The following is a 24,062-nucleotide window of genomic DNA, read 5'->3' on the forward strand; positions in this document are numbered from 1 at the left end:
GGCAGCTTCTGTAAACTTCCCCTCACCCTCTGCGGCAGATGCGGGGCCTGCGAAGCCCTCAGAAGATACTCACGGCGTCCCGGCTGGTGGATTTCATGATCTCGCTCAGCCCGATGCACACGCCCTGCCTCTCGTCACTCTTCTGAGATCTCAGGCCTTCCTCAAGGATGGGGATGATCTCAGGAAGGATTTTCTCCCCTAACTTCCGGACGAGATCTCCTAGTGTCCTGGCTGCAATCTGTCAGCAGAGTGCAAGTCAGGACATCAACTCCCTGAAAACTACAGGGCACCCAATAGACAACTCCAGAACGAGGGCCTTGGAACCTACTAGACTTTATCAGAGCTGGACTTAACTTCCTCAAATGCCCTTACCCTTGAAGAGCCTCCAGGGTGCTTGCAAAACACCACAAAATAAAATTATCTCTTTGCGTCACACACGCCTACACAACCTAAAGCAAGAGCCGGCACCTTATATATCAACAAGAAAGTCATCAAATGCTGCCCAGTCAAGGGCCAGTTCCCCTGGGTTGAAAACTGTGGTCTAGAAGTCACTTAACATTGTGCTCTTGTGCAGGGAAGGGGAAATGAATTTGAAACAAATGCTTTAAGGAAAAAAACCCATCTTTTCTGAGGCCTCATGCAAAACCTTTTTCAAAGCCAAATATGCAATCTGCTTGCCAGGGATGGGGGTTGGGAATGGGCTAAAGGGGACTGGCAGGAGTGATCATCGGCCAAGGCTGGGCCCCTCCTCCAGCTGCACAGGCCTTTGCTCAGCCCCTGCTGTCAGCCCTGTTCCCGCCCACCTCACAGCTTGTGCACATCCTGTCCTGGTATCTAAAGCACTCATCTTCAGTGCTCACTCATCTTTCATCTGTCATTTCTTCTAAGAAGCCTCCCCTGGTCCCCCAGCTGGGTCAAATGCCCTGTCATAAGCATTTGCAATGTAATGTAGCACTTGCCATGGCTGCATCTTCCACCTGTTGGTGTGATTATTTGATTAATATCCATTTCCTCTACCAGACAGCTTCATAAAGCTGTCTTTCTTCTCCACTATCTTCCCTGGTCTTAGGCCCCAGCTTAGCACACAGTAAATACTTAATAAATATTTGCTGAATGACTAAGTAAATAAATAAATGTTCCCCTATTAGATACGGGACCCCAGGCGCTCTCTCAGTCTCTGCAGACTCTGCTTCCTAGCCTCTAAAAAGGAGGCATCAGGGGCTGCTGGCCAGAAGCAAGGCCCGGGAAACTTACCGTTCTTTTATCTGCACATGTGCTGGCCAGGAAGCCCAGCAGGAGCCCAAAGAGGGTGGGCAGGATCTCACGCAAAGTGCGAGGGGTATTGGAGACCACAATCTTCCAGACGTGCAGGGATGCTTGCCGCACCACCAGCTGGGTGTCAGAGCGACCCATGTACAGCCCTGCCAACACCCGGTTCCGCCGATCCACCCCCAGGGCAGTGATGATCGCCTGCAGCAGCAGAAAGAAGCGGAGAACATGGGTGAAGCCCCAACAGCGTGCACGCCAGGGCGTCTCCCTACCATCAGCAGAGGAAGGAAAACCAACTCGAGGTGCGCACCTTGTTGGACTGGGCAGTTCCAAAGTTATCATCTTCAGAGGCAGTTTCTGTGGTCATCTTCCCAGTGACTCCTGAGATGTGGAACAGGAGATCCCCAAGGAGCTGAACAGAGCTGAACCTGAGAGGGATGCCAAGAACAGAGTCGCACAGCCACAGGGGGAAGTCTCAGGGCACAACCAGCACCAGACAGAAGAGACTGGAAGGATATGTGCTCAAAATACTCATGGTGGCTCTCTTAGAATAGGGGAGGTTATAGACAATACTCACTTCTTCACAGTCTCCCACACACTTTCTTCCCAAGTTTTCTATTAATGAACATATATTACAGAATAACGGAAAAGAATACACATTTTTTAAAAGCAGGTATGAAAATTTCTGTAACAATAAGTTATTGAAAAGACAGAAACAGAGCAGAGAGGGAAGTACTAACAGGAAACCAGGAATGCGCATCATCAGAACTAGAGACCTAAGGAGGGGCCTGGAAGGACAAACTTTGGTTCTCTTCAAATTAAATTAGGTTTATTGTTCTTAACGATTATAAAATTAATAGCCATACTCAAACAGAGAATTTAAAAAATACAAAAGAATATAAAGAGTGTCAACAATCACCCAGACTCCCACCAGCCAGGCAACCACTCTGACGCTCCAGCAAGACCCCTCTACACAGAGACACGCCTCCCACACACGACGTGCAAAGCAGGCCTGCACCACGTGCACCGGGACAGATGGCCACACCATCTGTCAGCAACAGGTTGAGGGGCTTTTCTGGGTCAGCTGACATAGCCCTTGTACCATTCTTTGTAACGACCGAATCAAAGTTCATGGTGTGGATGTGCTATGACTTTTAAATCAACTTCCAGTTTATCAAATGCTAAACAACACTTCCACAAACATCCTTCTATATACACCTGTAAGCACTTGACTAAATATGTCCATGGAATCAATTCCTATAAGTAGAGAATTTCCAGATTAAAAAGTATTCACATTTAAAATATGTATGCAAACTGAAGGACTTAACAGAACTTTTTAGATGACAACTCAGAATTAAGACCTTGCTACAGGAAACTGGAGAGTCACAAAATGGTTAAAAGTGAGGGTCTGGAAAAGCTGAAAGAATTCTTGGCAACATTCTGCTTTTCATTTCTCAATTAATTCCCCAAACACAACGCTGAGGCCACGAGTGTTCTCACCCTTTCCGCCCAAGTTCTCACCTTATTCTCCAGAGGTCGTCAAAGAGGCCTTGCTCCAGCTGGGGCAGCAGCAGGGCGATGGCCGTCTCGGCGTACATGGAGATGACCCGCTGGCCCGCACGCAGGGCGGTATCACGCACAAACTCGTTCTCATCAGCAAGAGCCTGTGTGCACAGAGGGTGGGTCAGCCAGGCCTGCCTCCCACTATGTACCCAGACCCAAGAGGAAATGGACTCTCTGAAGAGTGGGATGAGGACTCTTGCCACCCAGCCCCAATTGGCAGGGAGCCCCAGCTCTCCGAGAGAGCACGTGTCCTGTCCTCCTCAGTAATGCTACCCCTAGCGTGGTCACTGGTGCCTACTTTGAGGATACAGGGGATGATGGGTCCCACATAAGGAGTGAACTTGTCCCCGAAGGTGATAGGCAGGTAGTTGAACATCATGATATAGCCATCTCGGACGTGGGGAGCAATGTCCACTTTGCTGGCTGTAGCCACGATTTCTGGCATCAGCTTCTCCAACTTCTCCACCCCTAAGCCAGCCATGACCTCGGCCAACCCTGCAACAAAGAGACAGAATGCATCCACTAGATCTGAGGGCCCCCAGGTGGCATTCTGGTCTGGTCCCTAAGCCCGCCCTGCCTCACCTTGGGCAGCGCCTGAGCGATCCACGGAGCTCTGCTCATAGGTCAGTGTCTCCATCAGCCATGGTAGCAAGTCCTCAAAGCACGACTCCCCCATGCCTTTCACCATGGCCCCGAGAGCCTTTGCAGACACTGTCCGTACCTGTCACATAACCGAGAGCAGGGATGGTGAGATGTGGCTCGAAACTAGGTGATGTACAAAAGCAGGGAGGGTTCCCTAGGGTCTTCTTCCCTTTACCAGACAGACGCAAACGCAGCTCATAGGGAATCTCAGAAATCAACTGTCAGAGACTGGGCTAAAATAATGAGCACCTGCCCCGTCTCCTCCCAGACTCACCTCAGGTACAGGGTCCAAAAGAGAGGCTTTCAGGCCAGGCGTCACACTGGGCAGGTAAGGAGCCAAGTCCTGCAGCAACAGAAGAGGAGGCTCAGCGGAGGCCAGCCTTCTCCAGACTTGTTTCTCTGTAGACCCTGACCGCGCCCCTCTGCTGACCAGGGGTGCTGCGCTCCCAGGTGGGGAAGGGCGGCTGGCAAAGAACACCCCCACCCCAAGACCAGTTCCTTGAAGGCTTCATATGATTGCACAGGGAAACCTACAAGGGATCCCAGGCCCATCCTCAAGAGGTCGAGAGAACTTCCAGCTGCAAATCAACGCTCTTCCCCTCCCAGGACCAAGACCTGCCCAGCCTCTGGAATCTAGGAAATCCTTTCTAGCACTTTCCTTTCAGAATTGCAATATCATCTTTCCCTTTTTTCACCTTATAAGGTTTATGTCTCTTGATACAGCATTCAGCTTTCAGAAACAGTTTTAAATATAGAAAAAGCCTTATGTTCACTGCAGCATCATTTAAAATAGCAAAAAACCTTGGACACTATATGACTGACAATAGAATTATATAAGGTATGATATATAAACCTGTTCGAATATTTATTGTATGACCATTAAAAACTCAGTTTTATGAATAACTTGTTATAACTTGGAAATATGTTTCTCCACCTCAGAGAAATATGTTTAGGAATAACTGAAGTGGAATTTTTTTTAAAAAAGCAGTAACAGTAATTGTTTTAGCATTTAGAGGGCTATGGATAAAATTTTTTGGTTTCTGTTTTTCAATTTCCCAAATTTTCTTGGACACAACGTTCCCACTCTACCTCTTGTGTCCATGGCTTCAGCAAGCAAAGCAGAGCTGTGGCGGTGAACTCACACACACTCACTAGCCCCCGAGGGCAAGTGAACAAGGTAAATCTCCCAAACGAGGTTAATTTCCCCCCGAGAGGCTTACAGAAACAAATGCTTGTGACAAGAAAACACTGCAAATAGCCAAAGCAAGCAGCTGCTTTCCCAACACTCCCGAAAGGTCAAAGGCGAGGCTGGACCTTCCTTCCATCTCAATCTATAAAACTGGGATGGGCTTCACCTGTGGGCTGAGCTAATAAGGACCTGGATGACTATGCTGTGAGAGATGCCCAAAGAGCCGAGATTTCTGTCCTCCACCCCCAGATGGTCTATTTCAACCCCCAAATATAACCAGGGACCAAAAGCCCACAGCCCTCCCATGTCTACTGTCCACAGGGACTCTGCCCTAAACCACCATCCACTGGTCTGTCCTGCATTAGCCCCAGATAGGCTGATACCTTCTGGTCTGTCAGGGAGTACATGTTGCCAATGATCTGGGCTGCCATCTTCCGCGTGTCCGTGGAACGGTCCTGGAAGGCTCTCTGGACGATGGGCATGATGAGGGCCAAGGACGGTGCATCAATGAAGTGGACAAACTTGGTGTCCAGCAAGGTCTGCAAGCACTTCTGGGTCTTCCTAGAGGGGTCCGTCAGGGCATCCAACAGGACTGGGGCAATGGCTGCATGTCCAAATAAGAGACGCTGCTTTATACAAGTCAAGGGCATGGCAAAGCTGCCAGATCCCCAGAACTAGATGGGGGTCAGAAGAGAAGGGAGTCTGAGGCCCCCCTCCCTGGAGCCCCACAAGTCATCAGCTGGGGAAGCCAGCCTGTCTGCAAAGAGCAATTCTATTCTAGTTCCCCAGGAGGAAGTGGTGTGGAGACAGCAGCTGTCACCCCTTTGCACCATGGAGCTGTGGTCTGGCAGGGCACCTATGGGCTAGCTTCTGGGCACTGAGCTGCAGCCAGTGCTGGGCCTCCATGGGAGAGCTACTGGGGAACCACGGGCCTTATTCTGGCAGCAGCAACCCAAAGTGGTTTTGTGAAAACACTATTTGGAGACACCAAAGCCCCCTGAACCAGTGGTGGGGGTGAATCACACGATGCTCAGAGCCACTAAGCCCAGATACAACGAGCTCTCAAAATTCAGCACCATCAGCCTAGTGGAAGAAATTCCAAGAGGAATACCTGGCTTATCTTTTCCATAAGCCTAGGGAATTCAACCACTATAAAGACGTATGCCTGTCAAGAATCTCCAAAAACTAACAACCCAATTACAAGATGGGCAAAGGATTTAAATAGACAGTTCTCCAAAGAAGATATGCAAACGGCACAAGAAAAGACGTTCAACATCATTAGTCATTAGGGAAATGCAAATCAAAACCACAATGAGATACCACTTAACACCCACTAGGATGGCTGTAACCAAAAAGCCAGACAGTAACAGTGTTGGCAACTGGAACTCTCATATGTTGCTCCTGGGAATGTCCGAGGGTACAGCCGCCTTGGGAAACAGTCTAGCAGTTCCCCAAAAAGGTAAACAGTTACCATATGACCCAGCAACTGAATTCTTCAGTATCTAACCAAGAGAACTGAAAATATGTCTACAAAACAAAACAAAACCTTGTACACAAATGTTCATAGAAACACTATTCCTAATAGCCAAAAAGTGGAAACCACACAAATGTCCATCGATTGATGAATGGGTGAACAAAATGTGGTCTAGTCATACAATGGAATACATTATCGGGCCATAAAAGGAAAGAAGCACTAACACATGCCGCAATGTGGATGGACCTTGAGAAGATGACGCTAAATGCAAGAAGCGAGACGTAAAAGGCCACGTACTGTATGATGTCATTTACATGAAGTGTCCAGAATAGGCAAACTCAGAGGCAGAAAGCAGATTAGTGGGTTGTGAGGGGCTAGAGGTAGGAGGGGAAATGAGGAGTGAATGCTAATGGATGTGGAGTTCCTTTCTGGGATGATGAAAATGCTCTAACACCAGACAGTGGTGATGCTCGCTTAATTTTGTGAATATGCTAAAAACCACTAAGTTGTACATTTTTAAAAAGTGAACTTTACATTATGAAAATTATATCTCAATTAAAGAAAGAAAGAAGGAAAAAAAGGTCCGGGCTGGATTCCCAAAATAAAGGGATTCATTTGATAGAGATGAGACTGTCCCGGGCCTTAGAAATCCCCAGAGCTATTGGACATTGTAAACAATGACAAAATCCAAATCTACCTATTCATTCCTTAAAAAACAAAAACAGGGGGACGGTGTAGCTCAAGTAGTAGACTGCATGCTTAACACGCACAAGGTCTGGGTTCAATCCCCAATACCTCCTCTAAAACAAACACAAACTTAAAAAATAAAAAACCCACCATTTTCTAAATGAAAACACATCTGGCAATACTCAGGCTGAGACGCGCTGAATGGGCACTGATACTGTAAGGTCCTGGTCTCGGTAGCTGGCTAGGGTTTGTTTCTAGAAATCAATCTTCCCCTAATCACTCAAAAAAAGAACTGTACTGAAGAGTAAGTTCCCGAGCCTTCCCTCTATCACAGGCTCTAGAATGAGGCAGAATGGAAAGCTCCCCCACACCTAACACTTTGGATGACACTGACATGGTCCCCCCGAGCTTGACTCTCACAGTCAAGCTGCTCCTGGGCCAAGGACTCAGTTTCCCTATCCATGCACATAGTGACTGCTCCAGACCACTTCCAAATTACTTTCCACCTACTATTGGAGGAAAAGAGCTTCCTGGAATTTAGAGCTTATTTCAGTGTGAACCTATCTGTCCTCAGAGAGCGTGTGCTGAGTGGGTGCATGTTCCTGCAATGTCCAGGGATGGGAGGAGGAGCCAGAGCTGGTGCCCTCATGGGAGAGGATCCTACCCAGGATCTCTGGGTTCCTGATGACGGAGCCGATCTGCCTGAGTGCCTGCTGTCCGGCCTTCTGCACTTTGACGTGGGAGTCGGTGAGCACCTCCGTGAGCTTGGGCACGATGTTGGGCAGGCAGGACGACAGCTGCTTGGGAGCACAGTACGCCATTGCCCCAAGCAACTCCACCGACCCTGCAGACGGCAGACACACACCCAGCGTGAAATCACGAACACAGGCTGGCAAGTTGCCTGGGCTGGCTGCCCAGGCAAGGGATGAGCGGCCTGCTCCTCCGCCAGCCGTGCTCACGCAGTCCTGGGAGGACGGCAGAGGGCCCAGCTCCAGCAGAGTAAGCAAAATGCTCCTGGGGCCCCGCTGAGCTGAGGAGCCTGGGCGAAAGGCTGGGTGGTGTGGGAGAGACAGGCCAGACCCGGCTTAGTGCTGGCGGTGCTCCAAGGCCAATTCACTGAGTTTCTCAGGCCTCAGTCTACTTATCTACCTATGAAACTGATTAAGATTTGTGATTTCCCAAGACATAGGACGAAGACTGAAGGACTGAGGGGGATGCCAAGGGGGAGGACCTCGACCTTGATCCTCTCCAAACCAGAGCAATTCTGCTTTGCATATTAGGACTGCAGATAAGATTACATTTTATAAAGGGGGTAAAATGGTGGAAAAGGCTTTAAAATCACAGACCTAGCCACAAACTAGCTTTAAAGCTCTGGGATTTCCTGACTTAGGTCTGTGGCTCCTGTCAGAGGCCTGTTCTTTGCATGAAAGCACACAGACTATGGAAGGAGTAAGAGGCCTAATGAGAGTCTTGGCCTTATCCCTGAATGGGGGAACACACACACAGAACAAGAGCTGTGGCCACCTGGATCCCTGTGAGTGCAGTTTCCAGAACAGGAAGTTGAGACAGAGACACAAAAGAGAGCGGGCTTACCAGCTTTGGTCCTCCAGGACTCCTCCTCCAGGGCAGCCAGTAAGGAGGGGAGCACCAGCTTCACCCCATGAGCACTCAGGTTGCTCATCACAGCCTTGGCACAGTCATCTGCAGCCTCAAGGGAGGAGAAAAGACGTTCAGGGGCCTCCTGAGCCAAGAAAGGGCTGATGCTAGACCGAGTGTTCCCCTGGCGACCAGCATCTGTCAGGGGTCTACAGTGTCGGACCCTGTGCCCGGTATCCACAGACAGCTGAGTGGGAGGGACACGGTTTCTTATCTCATTGGGTTTCAGTACTTCACTAGGAGCCAGAGGAGTCCATCCCAGTAACTAGTGCCCAGGGTGCAGGCAGAAGGGGTTCCAGCGGCAGGGGCCTCACGCCATCTCAGAGACTCCCTGCCAAGCCTCACACCCCGCAGCCTGGCCCCGGCTGCTGGCCGCTCCCATGTGCAGCCTCAGGACTTACCTCGCGCACGTACTGATTGCCATCCCCGAAGCACAGCAGCAGATGTGGCAGCACGTGAACCACGTACGGCTCAAAGAGCTTCCCCAGCATGGTGCAGAGCATCTCGAAGGCAAAGAGCGCTCCTGGGGGAGAAGGCGGGACAGCTGGGAACGGGATGTCCTCTGGGGGCAGCCACAGGACAACCATCCTGCCACCTCCTCACCCTCTGGAAACACTCAGGGCAGCCGTGGGACTAAAGGGGCTGCCCCATAAGAGACCTCCACCCTCTGCCTCCTCTGAGCAGGGACATGGCTGAGCAGAAAGGAGGGGAGAACAGGGAGCGTCAGTCACTTCTTGGCACTAACAGCCAGAAAGAAAGGCAAAGTCTCTCTTGGCTGAGGGCATTGCTGAGTTAAGTATAAGGAAGCCCAGGCCACAGCAGCAAGGACCGGGCAGAACGGGTCACAGACAGCCACACCCTGCAGCACACACAAACGCCAGCCTTCAGCAGGGAGGAAAGGCCAGATTCCTCCATCTGGCAGCCATGGGGACCCACCCCCAACACTGGGGCGCACCAAGCTTGGAGACACTCACCCTCCCGCCGGCGGAAGTTCTTCTTGTCCTGGATGGCATCAGTTAGCGCAGCCATCATTTCCTGCTGCTTCAGCGAGAGGATGCCCAGGCCCTTCACCAGGCCCGCCAGCCCATAAGCGGCCCCTTTGCGCTCAGCATATTTGTCCGACTCCAGCAGCTGCTGCATCAGCTTCTGGATCATCCCTCCTGCATCCTCCTTGATGGCAGGGACGAGGGGCGGCAAGCAGCTGGCCACGGATTCCTGGACCTGTGGAGGGGGGAGCGCTGCATCAGTGCCACAGCTTAACCGCAGCGGGTCTCCGGCGGCCAGCACAGTCCTCCATGGCACCTCACCCGTAGATGTCCCCACGGCCCATCTCAGCCTCTGCCTGTCAGATAACCCTGAGCATCAGAGAGGAAATGGTGGTACAAGCCAGTGGCTGACGCGTGCTCCACCAGGGTGCATGCTGCATCTGTTAGCCAGGAGCCCACCAGCCATTAGGGGGCTACTTCTGGTCTGAAGGGAGAATCTAGGCCTGGGCAGATGGAGGGAAACTCCAGGAAGATTAAACCCACTCACAGAGAAAGATCCAGAGAGAAGTGCACTACTGTGCCTCCTTAAAAAGAGCCCACAACTCTGTTTTCAAATTTGTCAGAGTCACAGGAAACTGGGGCTGGCCTTACAGGACTGGGCCCAAATCCAATGGTTCCAAAAGACTCTGTCAATCATCATCCAGCCACAGCTCATGAAGCCCCAACGGAGCAGCAAGGCAGCGACCAGCCATGGGCCTGGGCAGGACCCTTCGTAGGTCGGCTTATCTGACCACAAGTCTGTAAACCTATGTTTTTCAACTGTGCCTCTAAGGAGTACACTCTGAGTGATCTAAAACACAAGTCACAGAAAATACATGTAACTGTGTTTTGCAGAAAAAGAGGAAAAAAAGTCCTTTGCACTGTGGCTTGGAGGCTGCATTAAAAGGCCCTTGAAAAATGTAACACAAAGAGAGAATCAGGAAAAGCCTAACATGGCAAGAATGCTTTTTCTTGTTTTGTTCTGTTTTGAATTTTTTATCTTTGTATCCCCAGAGTCGAGCTTACACACACACAAAAATGACCAGTTAGTGAGTAAGTAGAAAAATGAAAATATCTTAAGAGATCTACCATTACAAAGTAACCCCCGCTGCAGGGGTGTTCCTGTCCGTAAACCAGGCTGTCCTCAAGGAGGGGAAGACTCCTAGCAGAGAACCGGGACTTCTGAGCCCCGATGCCCACCTCTGTCCCTAGCATCCCACTGCCTCCATGGTTGGAGCCCCAGGCCACGGGGCAGGTACCTGCTGGGAGGGCGTGGAGAGAGCAGCAATGAGCTTGGCAACGATGGGCTTCACTTTGGGGTCACTCTTGTCCAGGTGCTTGGCTAGAGAGCCCATCAGGACAACCACACTCTGCCGCACGGCATCGTAGCTGGCGTCGTTGGGCGCGTTCTTCAGGAACTCCTCGAACACTGGCAGCAGTGAGTTGACGTTCTCCTGGAAAGCCAAGTGCACCCGGAGCCGCCTGTCAACCCTACAGGCTGTGCCTGAGGATGACGGTCTCTGCTCGAGGACCAAGCCCAAGTCTGGCTCTGGGACAGGCATCCTGACAAGCCAGCCAGCAGTGCCAGCGGGATTTCCAGTTTTCTGGCAGGACTGCAGCAGACTTAGAAGAATTTAACACCCTTTTGGGGTCTTTATGGCTCAAAAGAAATAGAAATGGAATTTTCAATGGGGGCCAGTGCCTTGGGATTTCTGGCACTCAGCCTCCTCTGTGTTACCACTGCTCAGCCCCACCTCCTGCCCTGGCCCAGCCTTCCCCCACCTCCCCGGCCAGCTGAAATCTTTCACCTTTCCATGCGTGTTGAGCGTTGCGAGGGCTGCATCTAACATGCACTTCCGGACATCTGGGTTTCGGTCGTTGAGGGCATCAGGGACGAGAAACTGAAAGAGTGGCTTCACCTGAGAGCTGTCCAAACACTGCGAGAGTTTGTTCAGGGCCAAAGCCAAGCCACACCTGGGAAAGAAGGGGGAATGTGTCAGGGGGGTGAGGGCGGGCCAGGGGCCTCCCCTGCTGGTGGCATCTATCCCAGTATGTCACGAGGAGAGTGAGCCTGCCAACAGCACACATGGCTTCGGAAGAGGGGGAGAGCACAGCATGGAGCCTGCTGCCCAGTGCTTACCCAACAGTCTGCCCGCTGGTCTGGAACAGCCCACTTATAAAATGGAGAGCTCACCTTCTAAGGGTGACCTTGGACAGGGGACCAGCTCTGCCTCTGTTTCCCCATGTGTGCGTGCAATGCCTAACCCTCTATCTCCAGGACAGGTTGCAGGAGGAGAGAGAGGTAAAGGAATCAGATGTCAAGGCAGATGTGAAGTGCACATATTCCACAAAGGCTAAATGTGCTTATTCCTTCAGCTATAGCAGTAAGGAGGTCCCCACCTCCAAGGAAACAGAGGCCCAAAGGAAAGGAGAAACATGCCCATCAAAGAGCTAGCCAGAAGGAGCCAGAACTTGAACCCTCAGAGGGAGGTCCTGCCCTTTCCGTCTGCTGTTCCGTTATCCCATGCTGCCTCCTCACAGCACTCCACCCAGCCAACCTGCTGCATCTCAGAAAGTGCTGAGAGGAACAAGACTGCAATCACTGTTTTACCTGGCTTCCCACTGATCTGGAGGAGACTCTGAGATAACTCGTCCCAAAGCATCCAGCACTGGAGGTGGCCGCTGCAACAGACAGGTTGATCAATGCACTGCAGTGCTGTCTCCAGGCAAGCCAGTGACCCAGGTGAGGCGAGAGATGAGGCACGAGCCACCCTGAGCCACAGTGATCTCCAAGACTCCTGAACAGAGTCCAGCCCACCCTCACATGCCCAGACCACATCAGGGTGCGCAGGCTACTCACGTAGAGCTTCTCCTGGTAAATCTCCATGAGCCTGCCCATAACCTCCGCCGCCTGCCACTGGTAACGCGCCACGGCTTGGGAGAGGGCCTCGGCCCCGGCCTGCCTCACAGCTGCCTCATGGTAGATGACATCGTCGATGAGCAAGGAGCAGAGGTCTGGCTGCAGATCTAGGCCCATCGTTGACCAGAGCCTACAGCAGACCAAAGGCGAGGCTGCTCACACAAGGATCTGCAGCACCAGGCCCACCAAACGCGACCATCCAGCCCTTTTTCCCTCGGTAGGCTGAGCAGACAGGTCCAGCAATTTCATGAGGGGAGACAGGATCCGTCCTCTCAGCTCTCACCTCTCAGCCAGCTTCCGGATTTCCTCCTCCTTGTCAAACTTGACCACCCAGAGCCTCCGCAGAAGGTTCAGGCCATTCTTCTCGTCGGTATCAGGCGCTGGCAACACCATGTGGAGCTCCATCAGCCCCTGAGAGGCATAGCATCGCATGTGTGAGGTGTGACCTTTCGGAAGAGCCTCCAACCTGCCCCCACCCCGGCCTCGGTCTAGGGCTGTACGTCCAAGATGCAGCCACCAGCTGCACATGGATCTTCACAGTTAAATGAATTAAAATGAACTCTTAACTTCTTCAGCTGCACAAGCCACAACTCAAGTGCTCAACAGCCACAGGCTGGCCGGTAGCTAGAGCTGGACAGCACAGATATAAAATATTTCCAGCCCTGCAGGAAATTCCACTAGACAGTGCTGGTGAGGGGGTGCCACAAGCCAGTTCAACTCATTACCTGCTCTGTCTCTTCAAAGAGCTTTTCTTTCGTGAAATGATGGCATGTAGTGATTTATTAACGTAAAATTTAAAACTTTAACTCTAACCATGCAAGACAGACAAAAGCCTCAAAAAAAGACATTCCCTTTAAGAAAAATTTGCCACATTGCCATTGTTTTTTCACATTTTACCAAGGACCAGTGAGAACTGTGTCATAGGTTGATAGCAGCAGGCTGCAGAATGGCATTTGGGAATCAATATCTCATACTCCAAGGGGACCCTTTGGTTTTAAGCCCAAAAGCACAAAGAAAAGCCAAGTATAAGGTAGTGGGCTGAAGAAATGAACCAAACCTGTGAGTTATATCTGTCTATAAAAATACCAAGTTCGAATCACTTATATGTGGAATCTAAAAATAAAAGGACACAAATGAACTACTTATTATTTATAACTGAGATGATTGATTTCTTGAATATATGTAGCACATGTGACTGTCCTTTATGAGTGGATTATTGCATTCTGTTGAGTCTTACTTTGTGGTTGGCTTTATTCCTTTGACAACTATGGAAATTTAAAAAGCTAAAGCTCTAAACTGTTCTTAGAAACAACGAACAGTATATATACGTAAACTAAAAAAATTATGTGCAATATATTGTATATATGTATTTTCAAGCAATATACTATATATATGCAAATTATAACAATAACAAATAAAACTGAAAAACGAAAAATTTTTTTTTTTTCAAAATCAAAGCCACGTTCCATTTTAGAAATCAGGCGAAGTCTTCTGAGGTGAAGGAAAAAACAGACAGTGATACATCACAATGGCTGCTTACTTTATCTAGAATGACCCCAACCCACATCCTGTGACCTCTTCTCTTTGCCTCCAGGACACATTGGTGCAAATATGCAGCATCTCATATCAGGGTGCAGCCGAAACACCAGCACTGAGGGACAAGGGATGCCAAGGGAGCCCCGCAAGGGAGTGGGCACGCACCCGTAGCGCGGTGTCCCGCACACTGGCACATGGGGACAGCAAGGCACAGAGCAGCACGTCCACCTCCTCCTGCTCTGCGAAGGCACAGCCATCCTCACCACTGCTGCTGGCACACAGGGTGGTTAGGGTGTCTGAAGCCAGAACCTGAGAAAGACATCAAGCCACTGGGCTCAGTTTTCAGCAAATTACTTACCACTATGGAGCCAGGGAGGGGGCCAGGTGATGGGCTGAGGGGACAGGGACAAATCTGAACTGGGAAAGCCCACCCCACAGGGGCAGGACCCACATAAAACCCCTCACTAGCTGAGAACAGTCAGGCTGGCTCTCAAGAGCAGCCCATCTGCCCAAGGCTTGAACTGATGGCTGAGAGAGAGAACTAGGACCTGCGGTTAGGGTTACAAACTGAGTCACAGCAAGAGTCAACTGAAAACCAGATCACCTGCAGTCGGGGAGAGCCCGTCCCAATCACCCAAGTCAGAAGGCGCAGCATGGCCACGCGAGGCAGCAACTCCGGGCCGTTCTAAGAGAAAACAGCAGGTAAGTCAGAGTGATGCCGGGGGAAGGTCTTGTCATCAAGCCCCGTACACATGAAGTAGCACCCTCTCACCCACAGGGGAACATTCTGACTGAGCCCACTGCAGAAATCCTGGCAGGCTTACAACTAAAGCCACAGGAGCCAACCCCAGTCCACCAAGCTCCTCGGGAACTAAAAATAAATAAATGCCGAACCTTGCTTGAAATTCACAAAACATGAAATACAGATGGCTTATAAACATATGAAGAGATACTGAACTTCAAAAGCAAGTAAAGAAACAGAAAATGAGATTCCATTCTTTTACTCATTGTTGGCAAGTTTAACACTATGTATGAGAAGTTGCACTACGTCTGGAGAAAAGGAAACACTTAGTGAGGGAACAGCTCAGAACATGTCACATAACCTAACAGTTCTACACCCAAGTCTGTCCTATGGAAATGCTCACACGCGTGTCCAAGAGGGACATACGTACAAGGGGGCATACCACAGCAACGTTCAAAACACGAAAAAGTTACAAACAACCTTAAAATATCCATCAACAGGTAAAAAAGTTAACTAAAACATGGTGCACCCATAGCATAGAATCCCCTACAGCCCATAAAATTAGATCCACATGACATGAATCATATGGGTCCTGACATGGGAGGAGACTCAGAGAAACAGAAAAAGCAGCAGCATGATTTGTTTTTTGCTTTGCTGTGTGTTGGGGGGGGTGTTTTGCATGTGCTATGAAAAAGGTCCACAAGGGTGTAGGCCAAACTGTTAGCAAGTTACCTCTGGAGAGGGGCATTTCTCTTTTTGCTTCCATAATATTGAAATTTTTTAAAAATACGAATGCATTACTTTGGCAAATTTTTAGAACATAATCTATTAAAAAGAAAACCCCTTAATGAGTGAGGTCCAATCTCAATTATAAGCAAGTCAAAGGGAGAGTTATTAGCACTATCTTCTGAGTTAGAAACAAAATACAATAAATTAACATAAAATCCTTCAACTTTTTCAGGCCAGAGACTATCAAACACAGGAGACCCAGAAGCTTCCGCGAGTCACTGACAGCTGTGCTGAACAGAACATTTGGCTGCTGCTCTGGGTGTACTCATGGAGTACACCTGTTGATGGGTCAGGAAGTGTCAAAAGCCCCCGCCTCCCCCACCCCTCAAGCAGAGGGGAGAGCCTAGCTGAGCTCCCGGGCCAACCTCGTCCACACGCCCAGGCGGGTTGCTGGGTGAGGCCCTCAGCTGGGCGTGGACGGTGAGGATCTGAAGAATCTGGGCCATGCGCTCCTCCTCCTCCTCGCTGTGGCGGGGCATCTCAGTCAGCACCATCTTCAGAAACGGGAAAACTAAGGAGAAGGCTGGTGCGGACAGGGGCGTGGCATCTGTGCGGGCAAGAAGCAGACCCCACGCTGTAGGTCAGCGGGCGAGGGGGCACCGAGCCTGAATTCCCATGCTTAAGGTGAGTGGGCGGGGGGGCCCTCTCTGACACCTGGAAGCACGTGGGATGACAAGAGGGAAGACAAGACGGTAGCCCAGTCCTGGAACCAGTCCTGCTCCTGCTCCAAACAATGCCCGGTTCCCGAGTGTCAGAGTTAAAAGCAGACCAGTAGATTCCACTGACAAGAACTAAACCCTCAATGAGGGTCAAAGTGACTCAGAATACCAGAGATTGGACTCAAAAATCGTCCATCTGGTCTAACTCCCATTTTTCAGATGAGAGAACCAAGGCCAGGGCGGGAAGAAACTTGCCCAAGGCCACACCTCAGGAAGCCCCGGGAAACGCCGGAACTCGTGCCTTCCCCACACTGGCCATACCATGGCAGGCCCCTCGTCCTGTCCCTTACCTGGCTCACCCTTGCCCGCCCTGCTGGTGATGGTGTGGCTGTGGAGCAGGGTCACCGCCCTCTTCACGGCCACCGACAGCTCTTCCTGGCACCATGACTTATCCAGGGCACACTCTGGCTTCAGCAGGCGCAGAGTCACGTGGCTCACCAAAGTGCCTGTGTCCGAGAGAAGGAAGCCAGCAGGGGGTGACCGATGCAGACACAGAATCTAGCCCAGGTGCAAACCAGGGACCCAGGGCAGAGACATCACATCCCCCTGACTTAACAGTAATCAATTCTGTTCTGACAAAGTGTCCTTAACCCAATTTCTCATCTCATGCCTGTGAGCTCTGCAGGGTAGGCAGACAGGGAGCTGTCTTTCTGACACTAAGAAATTAAAAGTGTGCTGAGAGAAGGCATGAACCACCCAGGGGTCATGTGGCCAAAAGTAAAGCTCTATCCACATGGTGCTCCCGCCTTCCATGCAACAGCCCAGCCAGCCAGGTAACACTTCCGGCAGGTTCTATGTGTACTGACTGATTCCAACTTCACCCATGGGGCTGTACCCTCAGGCTAGGAAGTCCGCTCAAGGTAGTTAAACAACCCACAAAGCAAGGCCATCACAATTCCCAGCCACCCCACTTGGTCTTTGTTTCTTCACAGCCAACAGAAAGCTAACGGCCACAGAGACCTCCAGTCACCACACGTGGAGATGCTCCAGGCTGCACTGGCCACCACGTAGCACCAAACCACCTCCACTGCCACTGAATTTAAAACTGCATCAGAAAGATCACTGACCAGCGTCTAAAGCTTGGTCCTCAGAGTGAAGGCACAACAGACGTAAAATGGACGAGTGGAGGAGGTGCCATGTGCTCCTAAAAATATGCAGCTTGAGGTGCCTTAGACTGCAGCCACAGTCAGCAGCCTAGGTCACTGTGTCTCCCCACCGCCCTCAGGGCATCCCTGCCCACCTCCCACCCTGCCCCAGGCCACGCCCATAGCCAGGAGGACTAACCCAAAGCCTTGAGCCTAGGGGGCATGACACAGGCAGCCAAGGACAGGAAAGGGTTCTTGATTCTGGGAGCCGCCAGGGGAGATTTCAGCAAGGGCAGGAAAGAGTCGACCAAAACAGGGATGTACTGGGTCAGGCCAGCTGGGTTCTTGGCCAGGATGGTGTCCAGTAGTCCTAGCGCAGCCTCCAGCTCACCGTCCAACTACAAGCAGAAGTCACCACAGAAGGCTGGTCAGCGGGGCCCCACTCCAAGACAGGCAGGAATGGGCGGGCCCGCACTCCCATGGCACGGGCGTGCAGGGGAAGCAACTGCTTACCTCCTGCAGCCGCTTCCGAATCTGCGCCTCCTTGTCCAGCTGGGCCTGCAGCATCTCCTTCTGCTTGCTGGTCAGCTGCACCTCCTCTTTTATGCCTTTCTTCTTCTTTATCTCCTGAAGGGAACAAGCAAAGCAATTCCATCTCCAGGGAACAGATCTCCCTCCCTTCCACCAAGGCGCTAAAGTTCCTCACAGCTTCAGAATCCTTACCTCAGCCCTCCCTCCTGCCAGCCCTCCCTCCTGCCAGCCCTCCCTACAGACACGTCCCCCCAGGAATAAGCTGCAGCCTGCTGAAGGCCAAGAGCGCTCATTCATCCAACAAGCATTTACTCAGCACGCACACGGTGCCAGGCCCTGTTCTAGATGCCAGGGATAGCACAGGAACAAGACCAAGTCTGTCCTCATGGGGCTAACAGTCTAGTGGGTGAAGGCAGACAACAAACAGGTAAACAAACACATAAACAAGGTGACTTCAGATCATGACAAATGTTATTAAAAAGAATAAATACGATGCACAACAATTAAGCAGGGTGCACTCTACTCTGGGTAGGCTGGGCCGGGGAGGGGTCACCACTCTGAGAAGGGGACATGTGGGCTGTGACATGGAAGACAAGAACGTAGCCTCAGTAAGAGCAGGGACGAGCAAAGGCTCTAAGACAGGAAAGAGCCCTGTGCTCTGCTCCCAGCAGAACCAGCTGTCATCGCTGAACATGGCGACGAACCATGGCAGGCATGTGCTCACCTCCTTCAGCTCCAGCTCGATGATCTGCTCCTTGAAGGAGTAGGCTTTGTTCTCTCGCTTCATGTTGGCCTTTTTTATGCTGTCCTGCTGGGCACTGAAACACCAGAGCAGGTGATCAGCCAGGTTCATAACAGCCACCAGGCCCTTCGGCCTCCGCAGCTACGAAACCCCAGCTAGCTCTTCAGCCATACGTATGCACCAGGAAAGCGCTAGATACTCGACACACTCTTGTATCCAGGCCTAAGCACTGCGCCTGGAACACAGCAGGCACTCGTCCAGCAAACAGCGAGACTGTGTCCTTTACTCCTCACAAGCCCCTACAAAGGAGACGTTGTCTCCATCTTACAGGCAGGAAAACTAAGGCTTGGGGCAACTGAGCCCACGAGCGGGGGCTCACCTCTGGATGATGGATTTGTCATACAGCTCCCCGGCAGGGGTCTGCATGATAGCAAACTCCTCCCGCGTCACCTGGCACAGCGCGGGGTTCTGCACGGAGGCGGTGATGGTGTTGATGAGCTGCGGGAGGACCCGGTCCGGGGACAGGATGGAGAGGGAGCCCATGGCGTTCATGGAAGACTGCCAGACAAACAGACACGGTCCATGCATGCCTCAGCTGGCACTGGAGACAGGTCCCGCCATGCCTAAAGGCCCCCAGCAACTGGCTCCCCTTCTTGCTACTGCCTGTTCCTTCTGAGCACTGCCCGCCGGAGGAGACAGCTAGAGGGCACGCCTACCTTCTCAGGAAGCTGCGCTCACCCAGGACTAGCACCCTGATTCGGGGAAACACTCCTCTCCCATTCTCAGTCTCTGTGGAAAAGGTAGAGCTGCCCCTACCCTCTCCAGAGGTGGGCACATGACCCAGACCAGAAGGACGGGCCCTGGGATGAGCATAAGACCTAAGTCAGGTCAACTAGGGCAGTAAGACTCCACGAAATGATTGGAAAACGCAAGCTCTTTCCACTGGAGCTGATGGGGAACAAGATGTAAGCCTGGAACAGGTATCCTGCTACCAAAAGGGAGAGACTGAAAATGGAGCCCATTCATAAGACACAGGTGGATAAGACAGAGAGATGGACAGAGAATAAGAGTGATACCACCTATAAGGTCCCGAGGACATCTGAGTCCCTGTCCAGTCACATCCTGGGACTTGCCAGTTAGATGAGAAGTAAGTTCCCTCTGATGCTCAAACTAGGTTGCAACCCAAGGGTCCAGCCCACATTTCATCACACCCTCACCTGTTTCTTTGAATCTTCCCTGTCTGTACTCTGACCTGAAGCCAAAACCAGCTCACACGCCAATCACCTGGTTCAGGGGGCTCTGTGTGGTGATCCGGGGAATGATCTGATCCAGGTGCCGGGTGATGAAGGCTTCCGGATTGATCTTCATCCTGGCAAGAAGTGCTGGCCAGAGTCCAGACTGCACAGCCACTGAAGGGAAGGGGGGCTCTTTGAGGCCTTTTGCCTGGCCTACGCTTACAACAGAGTCCCGACCCCTCCCATGCCCACCCCAGCCACAGACCTAAGGACGGGTGGTGGGAGATGATCAGCATCTCCTGGGCCAGCTGTTCAGTGTTGGCGATGTCACCCTCCAGCCCTGGAACCCCGGAGATGACGCACAGAGCCTCCTGCAGGACCCGTGGAGGCACGTAGGCCTTGCCCGTTTCTGTCACCTCCCCAGCATCGGTCACCAGAGCTTCTAAGGGCAGCACCTACAGGGAGACAACACGTGAGCCCCACTGATCAGAGCCCACGCAGGCCTGGCACACAGGAGACAACGATGCCAGGGACTCATTCTTACTGTTCTCTAGGCTCCCTGCCAGAGTGGAGACTGATGCCTAGTGCCCTGCTCTGAGACCCACAGGCTGTGAGATAGGACTGGAAGGAGGAAGCACCTATGGCTTTGCACCTAAACAAGCCCATGGCGGGTAAGAAGGAAACATAAACTGGTCCAGGGACCCATGCTGAGACTGCAAGTCTGTCACTGGCCCACATCCCCCAGGCAGGCTTAGGGGAGGGAGAAAGGGAGGGAAGCAGGGCACCGAGGGCACTGACACAAGAGCCAGGTCTCGGGGGTTAGCGTCCAGTTCTGCCACCCACTGGCTGGGAGACCCTGCCTGAGTCAGTCATTTCAGCTGCTGGAACCCTGGACAACTCATATACAGTAAGTGTACTAAGCCTGTCAGTCTTCTGAGAAAATTCAAAGGGACATTTTGTGAAAATGCTTTTAAAATTATAAAGTGTTTTCAAAACAAAATGTCAGTCCATTACTCAAGAATAAAAAGGTTGAGCTACATGTCAAAAGACACAAAAAGAAAGAAAAGCATCTGAAAAGGAAAAGAAATTATATGAAACAAGATATTATCCAAACTCAAGGGCAGGGCAGAAGATTCTGGCATCACAGTCTGAGTGAGTGAGAACAGCCCAGGAAGGGCCTAGTCAAAATTCCAAGGCATAAGCAGGGTCAGCTAAGGGGGTCTGAGAGCCCCAGCTCTGGAGCCACACGCCCTCACCTTGTGAGAACTGAGGACAGTCTTCAGCTCCTCCAGGAGTCCACATGCCAGCTTAAAGCCCCCGAGAGAGGACAGCAGCTTCCGAACTGTCTGCTGGGCCTGCCTGCGCACGTGCCAGGGGCGGCTCAGGAGCACCGCCATCACAGCCCGGTGGTACTGCCTGCAGCACAGAGACAGGGCATCCTGGGGGAAGGCCGGCCACAGGCCGGCCACTCCTACCCCTCACACTCCGCTGTGTCTCAGGCTCCCACCAGGGTTTGCATCATACGGTTCAAGGGGAAAGGTAAACAAGCCCCACGTACTGAACTTTGCTGCCTGTGAGTCTGTGCGGATGGTCAAGGAACAGCCTCTCGGCCAGGTGCAGCACGGTACACAGGGCTGGGAGGGGAGAGAAACAGCACAGGTGTCTTTAAAATAGAGAACACGTCCAGAAAGAACGGGAAGAACCAGAAATGAACACCAAAATGTAAATGTGAAATTAATAGTTCATCTGAAGTTGCTTCTTTTTGCTACTATGCATGTGTATTTTGAAATAGGCAAAAGTATACACTTGAATTAATTAAAAATTAATAGGCAGTTCTAAAAAAGAATGAGAGCACTCATTACATACTGACGTGACACGATTCCCAGATCTAGACAGCATAATGCACACAACAGGCATGCTACCTTTTGTGTAAAAAAGAAAGAGAACTAAAACATAATGATATTCACTGGCAAAAATATAAAATAGCAAACATACACAAGTAGCTGATAAAATTGATTCTCCACGGCCAGGGACAATGCATGGCCAGAGATCAAAGCAGGAGTATAACTTTCAGTGTAGATCCTCTTGGATCTTTTATTTCTGAATTATGTGAACATATTTCCTGTTCAAGAAATAGGTAAATGTTTTTTAAACATCAGGAAACGGCGAACAGTTGTAGCTCATTAGTGGAATGTTGTGATTTGTGAGTCAAAACTTTTCAAATCACCAATTAGTGGCAGACACTCTGAAGGCAACCTAGAATTTTAAACATACATTTAAAGATCAACTGTTCCTTCTCTGCCAAGAGAGAAACCAGCAGTTTCTGTCTCCTGGTGGGGGAGCGGAGCCAGCCACACTTCCCCAGAGCTTCTCAGCTGCCTCTTAATGTAAGGAAAACTCTAAGACAGCACCAATTACCCAATCAGCCATAATTACACCCCATACCTCAGCACCACAACTATCAGCGCTCTGTCGCCACCATCTCCCATGTTCCCCTCATTTCCCCAGCCTTCTATGCCCCACAGGAATAAACCCATCCCCACGAAAGCTGAGCTGTTGGCCAGATCACTCTGGTCCAGGTTTTTGCCAAGCTGACTGGTCAAAACAAGACGCAGTTGGGGAAGGATCCTCTCTGGTCCCAAACTTGACTTCAACTAAGAGAGCAGAAACTCACCATCCTCTGAAGCCATGAGCAGGAATTTCTCTGAAGTGAAAACCTGCTTCTTCTCATCCAAAATCAGCTGCCAGAAACTGCTCAGTTTGGCCTCTGCAAAAAAACAAAAGGTCCCTCTATGATGCAACTCACCACGTCCACCAGGGCTGGTCCCCTCCATGCAGACGATGCTGGGGCTGGCTTTGCTGACACATCCCCTCTCTGTTGCAGCAGGCAGGATTGCTCCCCAGCAGGGATGAGGCACTCTTAAGCTCACTGCCCTCCCACTCTGATAACTAACCAGTCCTTCTGGGAGCATCTCCGACATGAAGACCTTTGGCAGTTCTACAGGAGACCAGGCAAGCTGCCTCCCACCTGGAATCCCCACCTGTTTCAGGTGCCAGGCTGAACGATCTGAGGACCACACGTGGTGCTTTCCCCACCCTTCCCTGACTGAGGCTGGTCTGCACTCACACTGGGCTGCTCCCTTCCAGCTAATGAAACCCTTTCTAGTCTTCAGGGCCCTAGTCCAAATGCTCCCTCCTTTATGAAGCCTTTCCTGATACCCAGCCCCTAAACTAAAAGCACCTGCTCCTCTGAAACTGCTCTGATGCCACATTTTACCTTAAACAACAGATATTTTTGCATATTCTCTCTCCCACTTAAGTTAAGCAGCTTAAAATGTGCTGAGGCAAGGACACATGCATCCTTGCCTCCCCCCGCAGACAGAGCCCAGTGCCTTGGCATACACTCAGATGGCACACAATAACATATGAAAAGAGCTGAACTCCACTTCTAACCACAGGAATAAGTTCAGCTATGTCTGCACACAGAGTAGGAGGTCGACCAAACAAGCACAGGATACCATGAAGCTACAAAAAGAAAGCAAGCTTCTTGTTGTACTGACTTGGAATCTCTTCCAAGATGGGTTCAGTACATAGTAAGGCATGTGCAGTGTATTGCCCAGTATGCCTAGGCGATGACGCATGGACCATCTCTGGACATGAAACTGGTAATACTTCCAACAAGGGGAACTGTGGCTGGAAGACAGGTTGGCTAAGGGTAAGCTTTTCATGTTCTACACTGTAAATGTATAACCAATAAAAACAAAGTCCCACCATAATAAACCCAGGTCATTCTGGGTTTTTTTCTCTAAGCCCCCGTCTCTGAGCACTGGAGCAACAGGGCAAAGGAGGACACTGACAGAGTCCAGTGGCTGCATTCCCATCCCTACAGATGACAAGCTGCCCTGTAGCTGCCCAGATCAGGCCAATCTGATCCTGTAAAATCCTAAACATCAAGGCACTCCTCCCAAGGACTCTGAAAGAAGACACTTGTCTGCTAACATGCTGGACATCCCTGGACTCTTACCAGCCTGTGAGTCAGCCACTGAAAGCTTTGAGAGCAGCAAGGCAGCGGCAACCCCTTCGGTGACTATGGGAACCTGAGTGCTTTGGGAAGCTGCCTTCTCCACTGTCTGGATGAGCAAAGGCAGTAAGTCCAGGGCCTGCAACAGTGTGTCACCTGTGGAGAGAGGACCAGCACTTTAAAGAACACGCTGATCATGAGGCTGACAAGATTATCAGAGAAAAAAGTCATCCACCC

The 24,062-nt window shown here is 51.1% G+C and overlaps 1 protein-coding gene across 1 annotated transcript in view; it reads right to left on the reverse strand.

Moving 5' to 3' along the window:
- The window catches only part of GCN1 (GCN1 activator of EIF2AK4), a 52,489-nt gene that overhangs the window by 11,379 nt on the left and 17,048 nt on the right, over positions 1 to 24,062 (reverse strand). Inside the window, exons 15-45 of the mRNA XM_072953616.1 lie at positions 23,829 to 23,981; positions 22,479 to 22,571; positions 21,363 to 21,438; positions 21,061 to 21,220; positions 20,070 to 20,259; positions 19,854 to 19,978; positions 18,949 to 19,127; positions 18,552 to 18,645; positions 17,810 to 17,923; positions 17,496 to 17,694; positions 16,502 to 16,657; positions 15,858 to 16,039; positions 14,566 to 14,646; positions 14,127 to 14,270; positions 12,709 to 12,836; positions 12,366 to 12,555; positions 12,117 to 12,187; positions 11,314 to 11,479; positions 10,765 to 10,959; positions 9,455 to 9,701; positions 8,882 to 9,003; positions 8,418 to 8,532; positions 7,489 to 7,668; positions 5,047 to 5,267; positions 3,749 to 3,817; positions 3,415 to 3,553; positions 3,131 to 3,327; positions 2,791 to 2,933; positions 1,580 to 1,697; positions 1,255 to 1,470; positions 74 to 238 (exon numbers count right to left, since the gene is read on the reverse strand). Coding sequence (XP_072809717.1) covers positions 74 to 238; positions 1,255 to 1,470; positions 1,580 to 1,697; positions 2,791 to 2,933; positions 3,131 to 3,327; positions 3,415 to 3,553; positions 3,749 to 3,817; positions 5,047 to 5,267; positions 7,489 to 7,668; positions 8,418 to 8,532; positions 8,882 to 9,003; positions 9,455 to 9,701; positions 10,765 to 10,959; positions 11,314 to 11,479; positions 12,117 to 12,187; positions 12,366 to 12,555; positions 12,709 to 12,836; positions 14,127 to 14,270; positions 14,566 to 14,646; positions 15,858 to 16,039; positions 16,502 to 16,657; positions 17,496 to 17,694; positions 17,810 to 17,923; positions 18,552 to 18,645; positions 18,949 to 19,127; positions 19,854 to 19,978; positions 20,070 to 20,259; positions 21,061 to 21,220; positions 21,363 to 21,438; positions 22,479 to 22,571; positions 23,829 to 23,981 — 4,628 coding nt within the window. The remainder of the gene's footprint in view (positions 1 to 73; positions 239 to 1,254; positions 1,471 to 1,579; positions 1,698 to 2,790; positions 2,934 to 3,130; positions 3,328 to 3,414; positions 3,554 to 3,748; positions 3,818 to 5,046; positions 5,268 to 7,488; positions 7,669 to 8,417; positions 8,533 to 8,881; positions 9,004 to 9,454; positions 9,702 to 10,764; positions 10,960 to 11,313; positions 11,480 to 12,116; positions 12,188 to 12,365; positions 12,556 to 12,708; positions 12,837 to 14,126; positions 14,271 to 14,565; positions 14,647 to 15,857; positions 16,040 to 16,501; positions 16,658 to 17,495; positions 17,695 to 17,809; positions 17,924 to 18,551; positions 18,646 to 18,948; positions 19,128 to 19,853; positions 19,979 to 20,069; positions 20,260 to 21,060; positions 21,221 to 21,362; positions 21,439 to 22,478; positions 22,572 to 23,828; positions 23,982 to 24,062) is intronic.

Source organism: Vicugna pacos, chromosome 32 (assembly GCF_048564905.1).
Source record: "Vicugna pacos chromosome 32, VicPac4, whole genome shotgun sequence".
NCBI classification, from domain to species: domain Eukaryota; kingdom Metazoa; phylum Chordata; class Mammalia; order Artiodactyla; family Camelidae; genus Vicugna; species Vicugna pacos.